At 46.2% G+C, this 18,355-nt stretch overlaps 1 protein-coding gene across 2 annotated transcripts in view; it reads right to left on the bottom strand.

The window, feature by feature from the left end:
* Nucleotides 1–18,355, bottom strand: part of XRN1 (5'-3' exoribonuclease 1) — a 2,611,979-nt gene that overhangs the window by 2,153,518 nt on the left and 440,106 nt on the right. For both annotated transcript variants that reach the window (XM_069618274.1, XM_069618273.1), the window contains exon 9: nt 6,546–6,613. In XM_069618274.1, the coding sequence (XP_069474375.1) occupies nt 6,546–6,613 (68 nt within the window). The remainder of the gene's footprint in view (nt 1–6,545; nt 6,614–18,355) is intronic.

The following is an 18,355-nucleotide window of genomic DNA, read 5'->3' as shown; positions in this document are numbered from 1 at the left end:
TAAACTCCCATTTACGCTCATCCGCACTCTGTCTTGGCCTTATTCCCATTCTGGGAGAGTCCTTCATTGTCTCTCATGACGGGGAGGATCGTGCTGGTTGGGGACGCTTGCCTTCAACTGGAAAGGGGAAGAACAGGGGAATGTTTATTCCCTGAGCCACTTTCCCATCAGTCCAGAAAGGGAAGCCAAATAGATGAGCGGGAAGAGTATATGACGAATCAAGGGAATGTGTCCCTTCTCCGCAAGGGGGAGCCCTGGTCACCTGGCCGCCATATCCCATTACACACGGACTGCAGGCAAGCTCTTGCGCCAGAGTGGGAGGTCAATGTGTTACTGTCTAAACTGATGGGCCCACTGCTTGAACCAATGCATTAAGCCCCTTTGAAGTTTCTGTTGACGAAGACGGCCTTCCTGGTGGCGATCACCTTTACCAGGCGGGTCGAGAGATACAGGCCCTCTCCTGCAAGCCTGCATATTTGTTCTTCCACGCCGCTAAAGTAGTTCTACAAACTCATACTTCCTTCATGTCAGAGGTTCCGTCGGACTTTCATCTCAATGAACCTTTGGTTATTTAAGTAATCTTCACAAACCCTTCTTCGCCTGCTGAAAAAGCATTGTATTCACTGGATGTTGCGCGTGCCCTGAAGTTCTATGTTGCACGCACAAAGGACTTTCCAAAGACGTCTCCGCTTTTTGTCAATTTTGTATCCGTGGGACATGGAAAGGCACTGTCTTATGCTTCCGTCTCAAACTGTGTTAAGATGGATTTCTAAACTCTGACCTGGTGGGCAGAAGTTCAGAAGGCCAGCCTAGTTTTTTGGAACAGGGTAACCTCTGGACAAGCCAGACCAATCCAGTTAGCTATGGCAGGCGGTCAAGACTAATTCTCAGGAGAGGTGAGGGTGACTGAAAGACCTCAATGAGCACACAGAGCAAGGACACTTACAAATTACTCCCGGACAGGCGTTATATTAAAAATATAGACACATTTATTACAAGGCCTTTGTAACTCAGACCATAGCAAAAGAATCACAGCAATACTAAGTAAATCAACACAACACTATCAATACAATGTAAATAACAAGACCATTGGGGTCTAAAAGGTTAAATGCACAAAATATGTCGACAAACTAGATGGGAAGGAAACAGGCAGTGCAGGTAGTCTTTAGGCCCCTTCGACATCAGCAACACACCTACCTAAGAGGCAGTCCAAGCCCTAAGAAGAGAGGAGCCTTGTGCTCAATAGTACATGCAATGCAAGTGCATGCGGTTGTTCCAATGGGCAAAACTGGGTCTCTTCAGGGGTCTCTAGCAGCTCAGAAAGGTGGATGAGGCGATGAAGAACAAGTTCCCACTATTCAGGGAGGACCTCCACTTGAAGGCAGAGGCAGTTCCAAAGAGCAGGATGGAGTTGCTAGTTCGCACTAGCAGTGGAAAGGAGAGGGACCCTCAGGGGCCACTTGCGCGTAAAAAGGGGCCCTGGTGCTAGGGGTCACCGGTTAGTGTTGGAAGTACTCACCGATCCCAGGCGCACTCGGACCCAAACTTCGCCAGTTCAGTCCACTTCGCTTGCAGGTTTGAACGCGTCAAAAAGGACGACTGCGGCTTTCAGTTCCTGAGATAGTGAGGATTCCCAAATGGACAGTGGCTATTTCTCCGCTCCGGGTGCATGGATCGGCCTGGTTTCACTGCAGCAGGCTTCAGGGGCAAGAGGGTCACAAACGCAGCACACTTGCAAAGGTTGTTGCCGCGGCAGGGCAACACGGTAACCGCATATGCTCTGGTCCTGGTGTACTCGTCTCACTTCAGACCTGGGAACGCAAAGTGTACGAAATTTGGTGTGAGGGTGCCGTGGCCACAGATATAGCAGTATACCAAGTTTCGAGGGCCTCCTCGGAACGGCGGCGGTGACAGAGCAAAGCCATTGGGTAAGCTGGTCACTCCACTAGTTGGGCCAGGGACACTTCCAAGAAAGCTTACTTGCAGGTTTTGATGAAGGTGCCGAGAATAGTTGGTCCCACTATTTCAATGGGTCGAAGCATCTTCGCAGACCTTGTTGGATGACCAGATGCAGAGGGGTCCCACGGGATGACAGCAGGCTCTGGGTGCCAAACCTTCCAGCGAGTCACCAGCGGTTCCTCAACTCAGCTTCATAGTTTCAGGATACTTGGATCCTATCCTTCGTTCAGTGAGAACTCCAGAAATCGATATGGTATGGGCGTTTTCAGCCTCCTCTTATCCACAGTTCCTTTCACGCCAAAATGGAGAGGACCCAACGGGAGATCTATTCGCAAAGACGCACTCCATACATGGACCAATCATGGACCACAGTGGTCCCAGTCATTCACAGCACTCCAGACTCTCTGGCACCCAGGATGTGTATCGGGGACAGACACCCCAGCCCAAATCCTGGAGGCACACACACAAGGCATGCAGAAGCCAGCAAAAGCTTGGCGTTTCGCGGGAAACTGCATGTCCAGATAAAGACTGACCCGGGTCGACTCGACCTGGGGAAGGTGAAGGGGCAAGATGGACAAAGGACAGGACAAAGAACCTTCTGGCGTGGCCATTTTGGAGCCAGGCCACCTATTCGTGCCAAACGCAGTTAACAAGGTTACCATGGCAATAAAGGGTTAAAAATTATGCGAAAAGATAGCTGCCACCAGCCCTGTCCATGACATCTGCACATCTCACAAAAAGTCCATCAGGACTATCTAGGGCCTTTGGAAAATAACTACAGACCCAAGTACACTGTACTGTAAGGAACATTGTGTACTTGTTACATATTGCAGAAAAGTTGCAACATTGGAAAAGGACTAAGGGAAACAAAGTCTCCCAGTACTGACGGCATGTCAGTTTCCCCATTAAAAGCGAGAGAAAGCCCAGAGGAGTTGAAGGCTGTGCTTCTATGGCAAAGTCAGTCTAAGGTGTCTAAACAGCAGCAAAAAGTTTGGGGGTGTACACATGGAGGGAAAATGACATACAATTATGAAATCTTTTCTAACAAAGTGGCACTGTGGCTGTATTATGCATTGCCATCGTCTGGCCAACAGACAGCTTCCAGGCCGGCTGAGAGCCCATTCCACTAGAGCCAACACAGCAACAACAGCGTTTCTCTGGTGCTCCCCTGCTCGACATTTACAGGGCTGATATGTGGAGGTCTATCCACACCTTCACAAGATTCTACTGCGTTGATGGGGAATCCAAGGAGGAGTCCCGGGTCAGCCAGGCAGTGCTGTGCATTCTGTTTGCTTCAGGTGAGTCTGTTCCAGGGCTAAGTATATTGCTTCTGTGAGCCTTGCCACCTCCCGTGATTATGTATATGTACTGCTGTGTAATCGTATTCATGATCCCTTATCCCATTCCAGGGAGTCAAACAACGTTACTGCGTCTAGGGAAGCCAGTGCCAGATCACCCATTGACTGCCTCACCTGATCCATGACATGATGGAGGCGATGTAAGTTAATTGTGGTGTTACGTCCCCCCACAAACCCACAATGATCCGGATGAACCAGTTTCGGCACTACCCTGGATAATCTTATTGACAATACTTTCCCCAGGATTTTAGCAAGCACATTAAGTAACAATATGGGCCGATAAGAATCACAATTATTCGGGTCGTTAGTACCCTTCAGGAGAACAGTAATAATTGCCTCCGTCATAGTTTCTGGTAGGATTCCAGTTTCAAATACACGGTCATTTTATTTTAACCATCTCTACGTATTACAATTTAATTGTTAAATTCATCATTTACAACCTGTATGAATAAATTCATAAAAATATTAAGTGTATATATATATATATATATATATATAAGTAGATGAATTGCATTGTTTTTTTTTTTTTTTACACAAGTCATAAGTATGACAGAATTATGGCTAGGGCAAAATGATTTTGCAATGCACTCTTCGAAAAATAAAATTAATTTATACATGTAAGGAGTGCTGAATATCATCCCAAAATAAATGTGCAAAAATTAGTGTCATAAGTATTTATTTGGAGCGGGATGTACCACAGTTTAACCAGTGTCCTCTCTTTGTGTAGGGGTCACAGAAGCAGATATCAGAAACTGAAGGGCTCCCTGTGAATATGAGCTTGGACAACTCATTTACAATGAGAAATCTGAGCCAAAAAGGTTAGCGTGTAGCAGGCTTCAACAAGGCTAATGCCTGTAGTAGGCTCGTGGTGAGCAAGAAGCCATTAAACAGCTTGAATTGTGTGCTTCTGCTCTTGGCTGGGGGTGTCCACAATGATTGCAGCCTGGAAAACGGACCCTGAAAAGATGGGGCAGAAACTGCATCATTTGTATCTAAGCAATTACTGTCTGGGAGCGATGCTAGCTGGAGAATTCCTGGAATTCTTTCCACTAGGGAACTGTGACTGACTACTACAATTTGTCATAAGGCCTTAGCCCAACTAAGAACGGTGCCAGAGTAGAATTTGGACACTCGGCCAAGGTCAAACTTAAGAGAACATTCCTCAGCCATCTCAAAGACTCCGATTTCCTTTGACCCAACTCTTTTCAGAGAAGCGAACATCCTTGGTTTCCTTTCCTCAACCATTCCTGTGTGTACTATAAGGGTGTCGAAGAAGGAAGCCGACACAAAGGTTGCATGGTGGCTGACGAAGACCTTTATTTTTATGAAAAGAAACCCTCACTATCTCCATTTTCTAAGAGGGGTTTCCTTGCCTTAAACTAATACTAAACATGAATGGTCAGAATGTCTGTCAAAATCAAACTCCAACGTCCTGTGTCACAACATACTTCTATGCGTTACACTACAACTAAAGAATAAGTCAATAGAAAAGTTGCTTCTCCAGGAGAATAACTCCCTTCTCCTGGTAGGTGGTTAGTATTCCCATAAAAGTCGCAAAAAAAGATGCCGGGGGGGATGAGAACAAAGGGTTCTTTACAACAGTTAACTTTCAGAACCAGGAGCATGACTCCGTTCTCCTGGTAGTGGTTCACTCACTCCAATATAGTTCATACCAAAGGCAGGGGGAATGACTCCTTTCCCCTGTCATCTCTTGATCCAAAAGGATTTTCCGTTTCTTCAACTTTCAGAGCCAGAAGAATGACCCCCTTCTCCTGGTATTGGCAAAGTCCCAAGTCCTTCTCGGGGCATCAGTGGACTTTTCCCTGCCACTAAGGATGCTCTCCTTGGACACTCAATATACTTCTGTCGGGGTACCCTGACCACTGACCCTTATCTGATGGTCAGTGGGCTTGCTGCTACCACTGCGATGAGAATGTTCTCCTCTGATGCTCAAGATACTTGGCTTAGGGCCCCAGACACTTCTCCGGTGGTCAGTGGGCTTCTTGCACTACTGCGATGATCTCCTCTGATGATTGATCTACTTATTTTGGGGTCCCAGCCCCTTCTCTGGTGGTCAACAGGCTTATTGTGGACACTGCGACGAGGAAGTTCTCTTTGGATGCTTGGTGCGCCCTTCGCAGTAGTTTGACTACTAATGGGTCGGCCGAGAGCCTCTCAAGCTTGCCTCTCTTGTACCCCCCCCCCCCCCGTCTTCCCTTCGGGTCTCTCGTACCTCCAGTAACATTTGTTGGGATTTCACCGGGTCTTCTTGGGACTGGGGCGAGTCTCTTCGGCCTTGCCTTCTCTGCTTCTGCAGCAGCACAGCGGCGCCGCCCTCTCCTGGACTGCTCAACTTTCTCTTCCAGAATCACATTTGGGTCCACTCGAGCTGGACCCATGCAGAACTCGCTCAACACCTCGCCGGCTTCCTCCACTATTGGCTCATTCTGGTCAGCAGACTCCCGCTCGCACCTGCTGACTTTCCCGGATGGGCTTGACAAAGTCTTCAGTCCTTCTCTTCTAATGCAATGTTGCCAGTCCCGCCCTGGAGGATTGTCAAAGTTCTTTGTTGTACTTGAAACGATTGATCTTCATGCATTCTCTGGGCCACCTCGAACCAGTACTAGCACGGTTAGTAATCTTCAAGTCTTCTGTGCTCTTCTTCGCCCTGGTACTGTCAGTTGTGGTTGTTTCTCATACACTACAGAAATACATGGAGCTACTCTCAAGGAAGTTGTTTGGCATGGATGAGAGTGTAAGGGAAGGTTGGTGTGTCACGTCAGCCAATGGGCTATACCCTAAGTGATGGTCCTTAACAGATGGACGGATGAAGCGGGGCATGTTCTTTTCTGCTCCGCACTTTCCACTTCTATGCACTTTTCTCCTTTTCCCTTTCCCATGCACATGCCCGGTCTCAATCTCACTGGTCCTACTAAGATCGTTTTGTTCGCCCCTGTTCCCCTCCCTTGCCTTGTCGCCCTCTGAAACACTTGTGTACGAACACGATATGAATAAAATATCAATTCAATTCACCTGAAGTCTGTGGGAGCAAAGAAGTGAAGCCAGCCACCACTTAAAGTAAGGAACTCAATCAGCAATAAAAGGAGAGTGATGCATTAATCTTCTATTTAGATGCAGCTACAAAAGCATGCACATGCGTTCCACCACAGATCATTTATTAGCATACTTTTTACAGTTCATCTAAAAGAGTAGACCATGGATACTCACGTCTGCCAATTTGGCAAGATACTTTTCAAAGTGCACTAAGTTTAGATGGCCACTTTCATTTATGTATCCTATGGGAGAAAAAAAAGGCACAAACATTAAGGATGCAAACTTGACAACATTAAAAACTGATTATGGTACTCCTGTAGGGACAAAAAGTAAACAAAGGACTTTAGTGAGATGGAATGTACATAGGCTCACAATTCAGCTGAAAGATATTACAGCATCATGTACCTTAGTATTGTATAAGGCATAGAGAACTCATCCCAAAATATACACGCTGAACTCTGAATTTGGGAAACACCTACCTTCTTTGCTTGAGTAACTGCTAGACTGGAGAACAAGCATGGAAGATAAAGAGAGAAGACCAGATACTGCTCTCATTATGGCTGTCATCACCATCTAATTTAGGTTTAATGCTTTTGTTTTGGGCAGAAACCAGTATCCTCTCCCTTCCACTAAAAGAAGAGATGCCACACAAGTGTTTTTAGTGGTTAAGACATCCTGAAAGTCCATCTCTTGCTTAATGGTTGGCTCACCTGCTCCCTTAGAATCCCACTTATCTGTGTAATCGAAGCCCTAGTCAGAGGGTCATAAGTACAATGCCTAAAATCGGTTTTGGGGGGACAAATTGATATAGGAACAGCTCTTCACAAAAAGTCACAAAGGCCTGAAATGGTAATGAGGATGGTCTGAAGGCTACACACTAAAGGGCTAGTCAACTCCAGTCCAGTTACTGTGGAAAGTCAGAGGAAGGACACAGACTCTCAGAGGACATGATCTACAATCTTGTATTAAAGTAATGAGATGAGGCCTAACGTTCTCTAGGACTATGGGTGGTCCACTATCTGTGTTACTAAGGTGTTCGTTTGTCAGTCGTGAGGTTCCAACAAAATAAGTCCACTGTTCAAAACTACCATAACTGACCCCATCACTAAGAAAACTATCTTAAGTTAGGAGAATGACTCCCTTCTCCTAAGGGTACTTTCTAGTACCAGTCTTTAATAGACAATCCGCAAATAGTCTCCTGTTACTTCTTGTATACGTTTCTTTAGTTCCAAGGGTAATGTTGAGTTTTCTCTCTTCACTTAGAATCCCTTTTGGCTGTCTCTTTTCAGCATATACTTGCCCTTTTGAGGGAACATAATCTTGATTTGTTTTCACTCATAGGTTATAACAGTTCCACTTTTCTTGGATCCTTTGGTTTGGACCTTGCTTGTATGTGTAGGCTCATGGCCCCTTCTTTCTTTCTCTTTAGCAATGTATTGTTCTTTTTCAGGATTGCAAGTTAGTTTCCCCCTTTCCTAGGGTATTTTCCACCACTGGTTCTCTCTTATTGCCCAGCTTTTCACCAACCTTTTCATATACTGGACTTCAAATTTGACTGTTTCATAACTTCTACTGTGATGAGTTAGCTGTGTGATATGATGTAGTACTTCGCGTTCTCCACAGTGACCTTAATTCTGTAACAGGAACTTTTTTCGGAAGGCTTCTCTCTCGGGGAATCACTTCCTACTCAGAGTGCCGGTATCGTTTCCTATATGGCGCCCTCCTATTCACTCTTTCATGTCTTCTCACGATGTTTTGGTCCTTGACTGAACATCTGGACAGAAGGTGATCTTCTGTTACCGGTGGAATCTTGTGACCACCTTCGGTTGGGCTTCTGCCCAGTGGTCTCCGTTTTCGGGTCCGCCGCAACTCTGGCATCCCATGTAGCAATTGCAAGCGAGTTTGAAACTCGCAGGCTTCCTGGTTCTCATCATCGCCTGTTGCTACACAGCTTGGGCGGCTCCTGTGGCATGCGTATGCAATCTCTCTCTTCTCCTGCATCCCTCTCTGAATGTAAAATCTTTAATATACTCATCTCAGTAGCGTGGGTGTTCTGATTTAAAGAGACAGGATCTCTTCTTATAAGATAACGGTATCCCTTAGGAGTTTATTTGTCCCAATAGTCAACCTTCAGGTTTTCTGATATACTCATCTCAGTGGCATGGACGTTGGGATTTAAAGTTAGATATAACTTCTAATGAGAATGGTATCCTTTAGGAGCTTCTTCGTCCCAGTCTTGGCAATTCATGTTTTCTGAAAATTTTAAACATCCCATTTAGGCCATGATACATCCAGCTTGAGAGATTTCCTCACAGGAATAGGAGTTCAAGTACCCCAAAGGGGGAGTCTCCCCCAGTGAAGTCCCACTTGCCTCTACCCCTAGGGAGGTTATCTCAGAGCAGGCTCACCTACCTAGCCTCTATGGGGGGTGGGGGGGAATCCCCCCTTTGCGGAGAAGGGACACATTCCCTTTATTCATCATATACTCTTCCCGCTCATCTATGTGGCTTCCCTTTCCGGACTGATGGGAAAGCGGCTCAGGGAATAGACGTTCCCCTGTTCTTCCCCTTTCCAGTGTTCAAATGAAAAACAAATGTTGCAGGTCCAGGAACCACCTCATTACTCTTGCATTGGTGTCTTTCCGCAAACTCATCCAGGACAGGGGAAAATGGTCTGATTTACCCACATTTCTGCCAGTAAAATAATATCGTAAGTGGGTAACAGCCCATTTGATGGTTAAGGCTTCCACTTCGACATTAGCATAGGGCTGTTCCCTGGGAACATATTTCTGCCTTTTGTACAATGTAGGGTGTTCGATTCCCTCGTATTCGAGAGAGAACCGCTCCTAGTCCAACCCAAGAAGCAGTTTGAAGTAAGAACTCTTTGTTATAGTCCGGTATCTTTAGGACAGGCTCGCTGCAAAGGATGTTCTTGAGGCTGCTTGAAACGCCCATCTGTGGTTGTGCATTTTTCAACTTGTCGGTTAGGTTGGCGGCGGTACTTGAATAGTTAGGGATGAATCTTCAACAGTAACTTGTTCTCTCTTCATCTTTGGGGTAGGTGTTTTTATGACTGCCTTCACCTTTTCAGTTTGTGGTTAAATGGGGCTGTTGCCAACAAAGAAGCCTGGGTATTTTACTGTGGACTGGCCTAGACGGCATTACCATGGGTTGGATCAGAGTTTGGCTTTTCACAGCCACCGGGTGATTTCAAATAGGTGGTGAAGATATTACGGCCAACTACCAATATGGACCACAATATCGTCTAAGTAAGCCCCACAGAAGGAAGAATACAGTTTTAATATTCTGTTAATTAGCTGTTGGAATATGGATGGGGCTCAGTGGCGGCCAAAAGTCTAAACCTTGAATTGAAACAGACCCTGTGGGGTTGAAAAAGCTGTTTTCTCTCAATCATCAGGATTCAGATGTACCTGCCAGTACCCTTTACTCCGATCTAAAGTCGATATATATTTAGCTGAACCCAATTTCTCAATAAGTACATCAATTCTTGGCATTGGATAATCGAATAATGATATTGAGTTTAGTTTCCTGAAGTCAATGCAAAAACCCCAAGATTTATCAGGTTTAACTAAGAATATAGGGGAACAAAAGGGACTTTAAGGTTCGATTATGTCTGCCCTAAGCAGGTCGTTTATTTCCTGTTCTGTCACTTTTTTTCGGCCTTATGGATTTATAGTTTTCCCGGTCGGTGTCCTAATAAAATTAAAGACATTATTAACTGTTCAATGTTAGTCTGAGAATACCTCAGGAAACTGGTCTAACAAATCTTGAACGTTGGCCTGTTGGGAGGGTGACAGTTCTGTAAAGATCAAGGTATTTTCCTTAGAGGGCTGCCATAGTAACAGTAGTACTCACTAGGGTCCATTTCCCACTCCTTAAGCAAGTTTATGTGACAGACCTGTGTTTTCTGACGCCAGTCTGGTTGTGCTACGGGAGTTTAGAGGACATTTCTGTTCCAGGACTTTATAGGGCACGTACCATTGTGAAATCATTTTATTTTCTGGGGTGAGTAAGACTACAAATACGGACTATCCAACGGAGAAGGTGCGGGTGACTGCCCATCTATTATAGGCAGCCTGTTGTCCCTGTGCCTGGCCTAGACGTTTCTTTACAATTTCTTGCACTGCTTGCAAATGCAACTTTTTCTTGAACAACTTTATTACTACAAGGCAGACAGATAATGGACTTCAACATAAAGCAAAATATCATTTGGCTGAGTAATTGTTAATTCCTCTAATCACAACCCCCACTCTGACAACCCAGTATCTGGCTCCCCCCCCACCCCTAACCCAGACCCAATATCGGTACTCCAAAACATCCACGCAACCCTACCATTCACAGTAAAGCCAAGCACTTGTATATAGTAGGCGTATACATAATAGGGAGTGTGTTATTATCATGGGTGATAAACGGGAGCCAGGTCCCCACAAATGTATCGTGCATGTCCAGTGAGGGAGCAGTGATTTTTTTTCTGCCCCAGGATCTCCCAAATTTTAGCCCACCACATTTGTAGATTTGTCCCTTCCAGCGTTTTCCAGTTGCACATTAAGGTGATTTTAGCTGCAAGCGAAAGGTGTGATACCAGAGCCGCACCCCTACCACCACTGGATAGATTCCATCCCCTGTAGCTCACAAGAGAATTATAAGCGGATCCAGCAGAAAGTTCTGTGATTGCTTTGATATAGGAAAGAGCCTCTTTCCAAAAATATTTTGCTCTAGAACATGACCACCACTTATGTAGGTACACTCCAAACTCAACAATCTATCCAGCATAGATGGGGTATCCCTGAATCACTTAGTGGAGCTTTACTGGAGGAAGGTACCACCAATGGCATCCTTTTAGTGACTTCCTTCGTCTGTGGTGCACCAGGAAATTCAACGATTCCTAGCCCAGATGCGATTACTCCCCGGAATGGGTACCCAGGATCTTGTTCCCACTTCAGCATGTATGGCATTTGTTCTTGAGGGTCAAAACAATCTAAGAGCTTGGAGACCGTAGACACTTTCGTCTTGGTCAAGCCCACCAAGTGAGTGAGTTTTAGGGCAGATAATGCTCTAGTCGCTCTATTCTTTACCTTTGTGTTGGAGGCCTAGTGACGCAGCTGTGACTTTCTGAACCTCAGATTCGTCAAGGCAAAATATTGTATGCAATCTGCAAACGTCTGTGGGCCTCTTGCAGTACAATTGCCTTAATTCTTTCAGCCCATCCCTTGCCCAATATTCAAAACCACTTTTTTGAACCCCCAGTGAGAATCGGGTTACCAAAACTGGGGATAGTGGATCCAGTTCCTGAGCAACCTCCGTCTCCCAATTGCCTTGCGCGAGAAACCAAGGTCCTTGTTAAAAGAGGGGCATCCTGGGATTCCAAGATGGCCGCCGAGCAGGGAAGATGTGCGTGAGCGGTGCTCTGTCTCCCAGTTCGGGTCCGTAACTATAAAGCCTGAAAATAATGCTGCTGAGGCCCTAAAAGAAATCGGAAACAAGGTGGAACATCCACGAATTAAAAAAGGAGAAAAGCGCAGGTGGGAAACATACGCACCAGCAGCCGGCGAGGCGGATTGCTCCGGCGCCATCGAGGGGGGCCCGCCCAAGCCACTGACAGCCGGCCAGTGCACACCACTCCTGCCAACATGAAACGAGCCGCGGACACATCAGGGCGAATTACCCAAGGAGTGCCGCAAGACAGGGAGGTGCGGAGGCGGGACCGGAGTGCACCCGAGAGTAGGCACACACCGGCCACGGGCGGGAGGCCCACATCCATGGAGCGACCCTAGGCGGGGGAAAGAGCAGCCCAGACATCGGGTCCCCTCCACCAGGACGGACGGGCATAGAGCGGACCGGAGACTAAGACGGCTGAAAAAGAGGACGAGTGGCACGTGGGGGGAATCTAACCCTCCACTCCCCCCAGCAATACCGGCCAAAATCAGGCCCGCGTATCACACACAGCAAGCGGACCAAGAACCCAATGGGGCAAACGAACAGCTGGCCCAGCGGAGGTGACACATTCGAGAGGGCCAACTCTCGACCTACAAACCAGAGGTGAGGAGGCACGTAAATGGGCTCCCCAATGGGGAAACACGCACGCCAAGAGCCCACACACCACACTACACAGGACCCCTGGGGCTACAAAGGAAGACAGCATCTCGGACCCACCAGAAAACCATAAGGGGACAACAGAAGGAACCCAACAACTAACAGCACAGGAGCTCCCTGGGACACCTCCCAAGAAAGAAAAATAAGAGACATAGCTTCCGAGTGGGCCCCAGAGACACCACAGGAGGAGTCAACCTCCCAGACCCACCAAAAGAGACCCAAGGCCATAGGAGAGGGGAAACAACACCACCGAAGGCCCCCCCGGACGCCCCCACCCAGGAAGAAGATAGAGGAGAACCAGGGTGAACAAAAAGAAACAGGCAAAGGGGGGGTGGGGGGGCAGAGAGGAATACCACGCCAGCCACAATAAAAAGGGTAATATAAAGCAGAAGGCACAGAACAAACCGGATACACTCCCCCCCCCCCCCAACAGAACAAATCTGAAAACCAGAGAAGGCATAAAGAGTCGCGCAAAGTGGAGGAGGAGAGCACAACAACTACCACAACATACGGGACCCCCCAAAGAACAAAGGGAACGCAGACAATAAAACAACACACAAGCCACGTGCAGGGCCGGGACAGCACACATGTCCAAATCCAGGAGCAGGCAGTCACAGGCAAGTACCACAAAAGGGAAACAGGACCAGAATCTGACAACTGTGGGGCGCAGACAAACAAGGGACCCCAAAAACCATAACCCAAAAGGACAAGGAAGTGAACACACGAGTAGAGAAAGAAAGAACCGACATGACAACCAAAGAAGATATGAGAGATTGGTTTAAGGAGTTCCAAGAACAATTTATGGCCTCCATGCACACACAATTCTAATCAATGAAGGGGGAAATGAAACAAGCCGTACAAGAACTGAAAGGGGACGTAGGGAAACTGGAAGAGAGGACCGACACTCTAGAGAACAGTCCAGAACATGGACAAAGAAGAGCAACAATACACAGAAATCGAAGAACGCTTGGCCAGAATATCTCACAACCTAGAGATACAATGCAAGGACCTAGAAAACAGGTCCCACAGATCAAATATAAGAATTAACAATATGGTCGAATCGAAGACAAAGACCTCAAAATCGCAGTACAACAAGTGTTCAGAGATATAGTGGAGGAAGAAGATGAAACAGAGATACACATTGACAGAGTCCACAGAGTGGGTCCTCAGCGCTCCGGAGAACCAGGAACACGCCCATGGGACGTCCTAGTCGCAATGACGTCGTGCACACAGAAGGAGCAGATACTACGGAAAGCAAGGACGATGGAACAGAGAAGGATGAATGGAGTAAATATACACTTATTCCAGGACCTGGCACAAATGACACTCCAGAAACAGAGCAATGGCACCAATCACAAAAGAACTAATAGCAAGACAAATCGGATATAAATGAAGTTCCCATTCGGCCTCCTATTCACATGCGAGGGCAACCAACAGAGGGTCACCACGTGCGAGGAAGGTATGCGAATCATGAACATACAGGAAGAAACTGGGGGAAATGCCCGCACAAGAGGAGCAACACTAGGACAGAGGAGCCCCGAGAGGATGGCAAACAAACAACAAAGAGAAACACCCCTCCAGAAATCAGGACACCAAATAAACACCTGCCACGAGGAGAGGAGTAAAATATGAAAGAAACCACCAAATATGAAGCAAAAGCTTAGAGACCAAGTAGAGACCATTGGCAACATAAAGAGACGTAGAGAGCTGGGATCCATCCAAGGACTCCAGAGACCGATAAGTGGGGTTTAGGACTCCCCACGACCAAGTTATACCTGAGTTTAGAGGGCATGGCGCGAAGGGCAATACGCCCTAGCGATCATAGGGCCGAGGGCCCTCCTCAGGGAAGTTTTGGGGAGGCGGGGGTTAGAGGGGACAAACACCGGCATCCACGACCAACACAGCAAAGATACCCGAAAGAGACAAGGAAGAAATGAGTCACACAGGACAGGATGGGGCTGAAAATTTTAACATATAATGTTAAGGGACTAAACTCCCCAGTCAAAAGAAAAAAAGTGGAACACCTCCTACAAAAGGAAAAAGACGATATAATAATGCTTCAGGAAACGCACATAAAGAAAAAGGGAAAGGAGAAACTCCACTTGAGGGGATTTAACCAAATACTACAAGCCAACGATAGGGAGAAGAAAAATGTGCAAATTTGTGAAACATTAACAGACAAACAAGGAAGGTATCTATTCACGAAAATTCGGATCGAGAACTGCCTACTGACACTCGCATTTACGCCCCAAACACAGGCCAGGACGGATTCATAAAGGACACTATTAACGAACTAGAAAACTTCACCAAAGAGGATGTGATATTAGCTGGAGACTTCAACCTGGCGTGGAACCCCAGGGAAGACCGATCAAACCCCAAGCACACACAACAAGGGACCCAGACACAATCCTTAAAGATCATCATGCAAAAACTGGCGCTAGAAGATGTATGGCAGAGAATCGGGGGACCGACCCTGGGATATACATATCATTCTCATGTACACGGCACAAGCTCCAGAATAGACTACATATGGGTTTCAGGGAGTCTGCTCGGAGAGATCCAAGAGGCAGAAGTGGGCTCCATTTCGCTATCAGATCACGCCCCCCTATGGATGACACTTCCCACGCTCCGCAAACAATCCAACTTATGACGATGGACACTACCAAGAGAAATCATACAAATCCAGTCATGCGAGAAACACTCAAACACTCAGAGACCAGATAGCGGAAATACTTTGATCACAACGACACGCCGGAAATGACAAAAACCAGGATATGGGAAGCCTTCAAGCCAGTACTACGGGGACAGATAATTGTGCTTAAAGCCCAGAAGGATAGACAATCCAGAAAATGGGAAAATTAAGTAGAAAATAACCTGACAAAGATCAGAGAAGAAATGTCTAACAATCACTCCATAAAACTTAAGAGAGCCTACAGACATGTGCAGGGTCAACTAGAAGCCATCCGAACCAAAAGAGCAGAGAATCAACTGATTCATATGAAACACTGGTATGCAATGAAAGCAAATAAAGCGGACAAACTCCTGGCAGGACAAATAAAAGGGAAACAAAGTCAGACATTAAAGGCACTGAGGGGCAAATGCTATCAGATGAAAACACAATCGAAGGACATTAAGGAAATATTCAGAGACTTCTACCAAAGAAACAACAATTAGATGAGCCAATAACAACGGAGGAGGTAACAAGAGCAATCGGAGAACTTCTGAAAAACAAAGCCCCGGGACCGGACGGCTACACGGCCGCATTCTATAAAACATACATAGGATCCCTAGCGCCTATACTAAAAGACCTCTACAATTCATTTAAAGACACAGCGAACATTACTAACTCAATGAACGAAGCAAAGCGATTAGTCTTCCATAAGAAAGGTAAAGACCCGGAGAGCCTAAGTTCATACCGCCCCATAGCATTAATGAATTTAGACGCCAAACTGTATACAAAAATATTAGCCAACAGACTTACACCGCTACTCCCCAAGCTAATACACCAGGAACAATCTGGATTCATTACAAACAGAACACCACATGACAACATAAGACGAATTACCCATCTGATTGAAAAGGTGGGAATTACCAATATACCAGCAGCACTTCTAGCACTAGATGCTGAAAAAGCATTTGACTGAGTGGAATGATCACTAATGTTTGGCACCATGGGGAAAACTGGCATAAGGGAAACATTCATCAACATGATACGCGCCAACTATAAGACACCCACGGCCAGAATTGCGGTGAATGGAGAGCTATCAGACATGTTCAGAATTGAAAGAGGCACAAAACAGGGGTGCCCCCTCTCACCGCTCCTATACGAAATCTTCCTGGAGCCACTGCTAACGAAGATTAGAGAAGCACCCAACATCAAAGGTATAGATATGGGAGGAATAACACATAAAACGGCGGCATATGCGGACGACATGATAATGAGCCTAGCGGACCCGGAGAAAACACTACCCCCCTCCTCATACAAGAAATAGATAAATTTAGATCCATATCAGGATTGAAGATAAATAGGCAAAAGTCAATGGCGATGGTCCTGGCAGGAGACAAAAAAGAAATCCACAAGAGGGCGGAGGAACTACAACTGAGGGTAGAGGAAGAGGGGTAAAATACCTCGGCGTCACCTTGACCAACATCATCAAAGGACTATATGCAGGGAATTAACCAAAACCTCTAGAGCAGGTGAGAAAAGACCTGGAAAAGTGGAACCCACTTTCAATCACATGGTGGGGCAGAATAACGGTCATCAAAATGACAATCCCACCCAGACTTCTATACTATTTCCAGGCGCTCCCCATTCGGATCCCATCTATATTCTTTAAATCACTCACCAAAATGATATCTAAATACATCTGACAAAACAAAACACAGACTTTCCAACCTAGTGCTCATGACGCAAAAATCAATGGGAGGCATGGCACTCCCTTATTTCCGGAAATATTATGAGGCGCCCCAACTCTGGGTATTAAAGGAATGGATCCCAAATCCGTCAGTGAAATTATAGGAAACACAGGACAGGGCAGTGGCAAGGACAAACTTGCAGCATACACTCTGGCTAAGCCAGGAACATAGACACCCGGGAACATAGACACCCGAACGTTCGCCTAAGCGAAATCATGAGCGCCAACTTGGAAGTATGGAATAACGCAACCAAAAAAGAAACACTAACAAAAGACCCGGCCCCCTTCATGCCATCAATCGAGAACCCAGAATTACAACCGGGCACGGAGAGAGGAGCATTCCAGAAATGGAAAGATGCGGATTGCACAAAGGTAGCGGACATGTACGAAGACCAACGTATTAGAACATCCATAGAATGCCGCGAACTCCTGGGCCTCACAGAAAAGGACAGATTTAAATACGAACAACTCCATCACTGGCTATCCACCCCAAGAATAACAAGCAGCAACCAGAGCCTTGACCCCATTCGAATCATACGTCATGACACAACCAAGATCAAAAAAATGTGTCTCAACCAAGTACAAATTCCTAATTGCCTAATTAGAAGAAACCAAATGGCAATATATGAAGAGATGGGAAACTGCACTAGGAAGAGAAATCATGAGAGAACAGTGGACATTTATGTGGCAAATAATCCCAAAATGGACGAGGGCAATCCAAACAAGAGAAGCATGGACAAAAATGATGATTCAATGGCACTATACCCCGGAAAGGATACATAGTATGTATAAAAACGCACAAAACAAATGCTGGAGGGGCTGTAATGCGGAGGGTAACAAGACACATATATGGTGGGACTGCCCCAAACTACAAAACTTTTGGACAGAGGTAAAGGCCAAAATGCATGAAATGTTTAAAGGTACAGAACATCTGGGAGAAGAGGTATGGATGTGCGGTATATGGGATCCCAAGGAGAGGACAATGTCAAAAACACAGAAGAGAAACTTCATGGGTCTCCTCTCAGCCGCATGGCTAGCAATAGCCCAAAAATGGAAACAGAAGGCACCAACCAACCAATCTGCAATGGCTCCAAAGGGTATGAGTAATTATAGCGATGGAGCGCAGTACATATAACATTCAGGGGGCCCGTCAAAACTTCATATCGGACTGGGGAACGGCAATAGAATATCTTCAAAGTTACTGTATGCTACAATGGTGCCCCCACTGAATACAAATTCTGGACATGTTTAATTGATGAGACAAGATCTCTAAGGGTCTACAATAAGACTTAAAAAAGCGCAACTTCCGGTGGGGGGGGGGGGGACGAGGTGGAAGGAGGGACGGGAAAGGGACAATGTTGAAGGTCCCAATGTTTATGTTTAAGAAATGCAAATAAATAAAACGTTAAAAAAATAAAAAATAAAACACATCCTGTGGATATCGCTCAGTGTTAAT

Source organism: Ambystoma mexicanum, chromosome 10 (assembly GCF_040938575.1).
Source record: "Ambystoma mexicanum isolate Mex_15411 chromosome 10, UKY_AmexF1_1, whole genome shotgun sequence".
Lineage (NCBI taxonomy): Eukaryota > Metazoa > Chordata > Amphibia > Caudata > Ambystomatidae > Ambystoma > Ambystoma mexicanum.
This window is presented reverse-complemented; position numbering and strand designations above follow the sequence as displayed.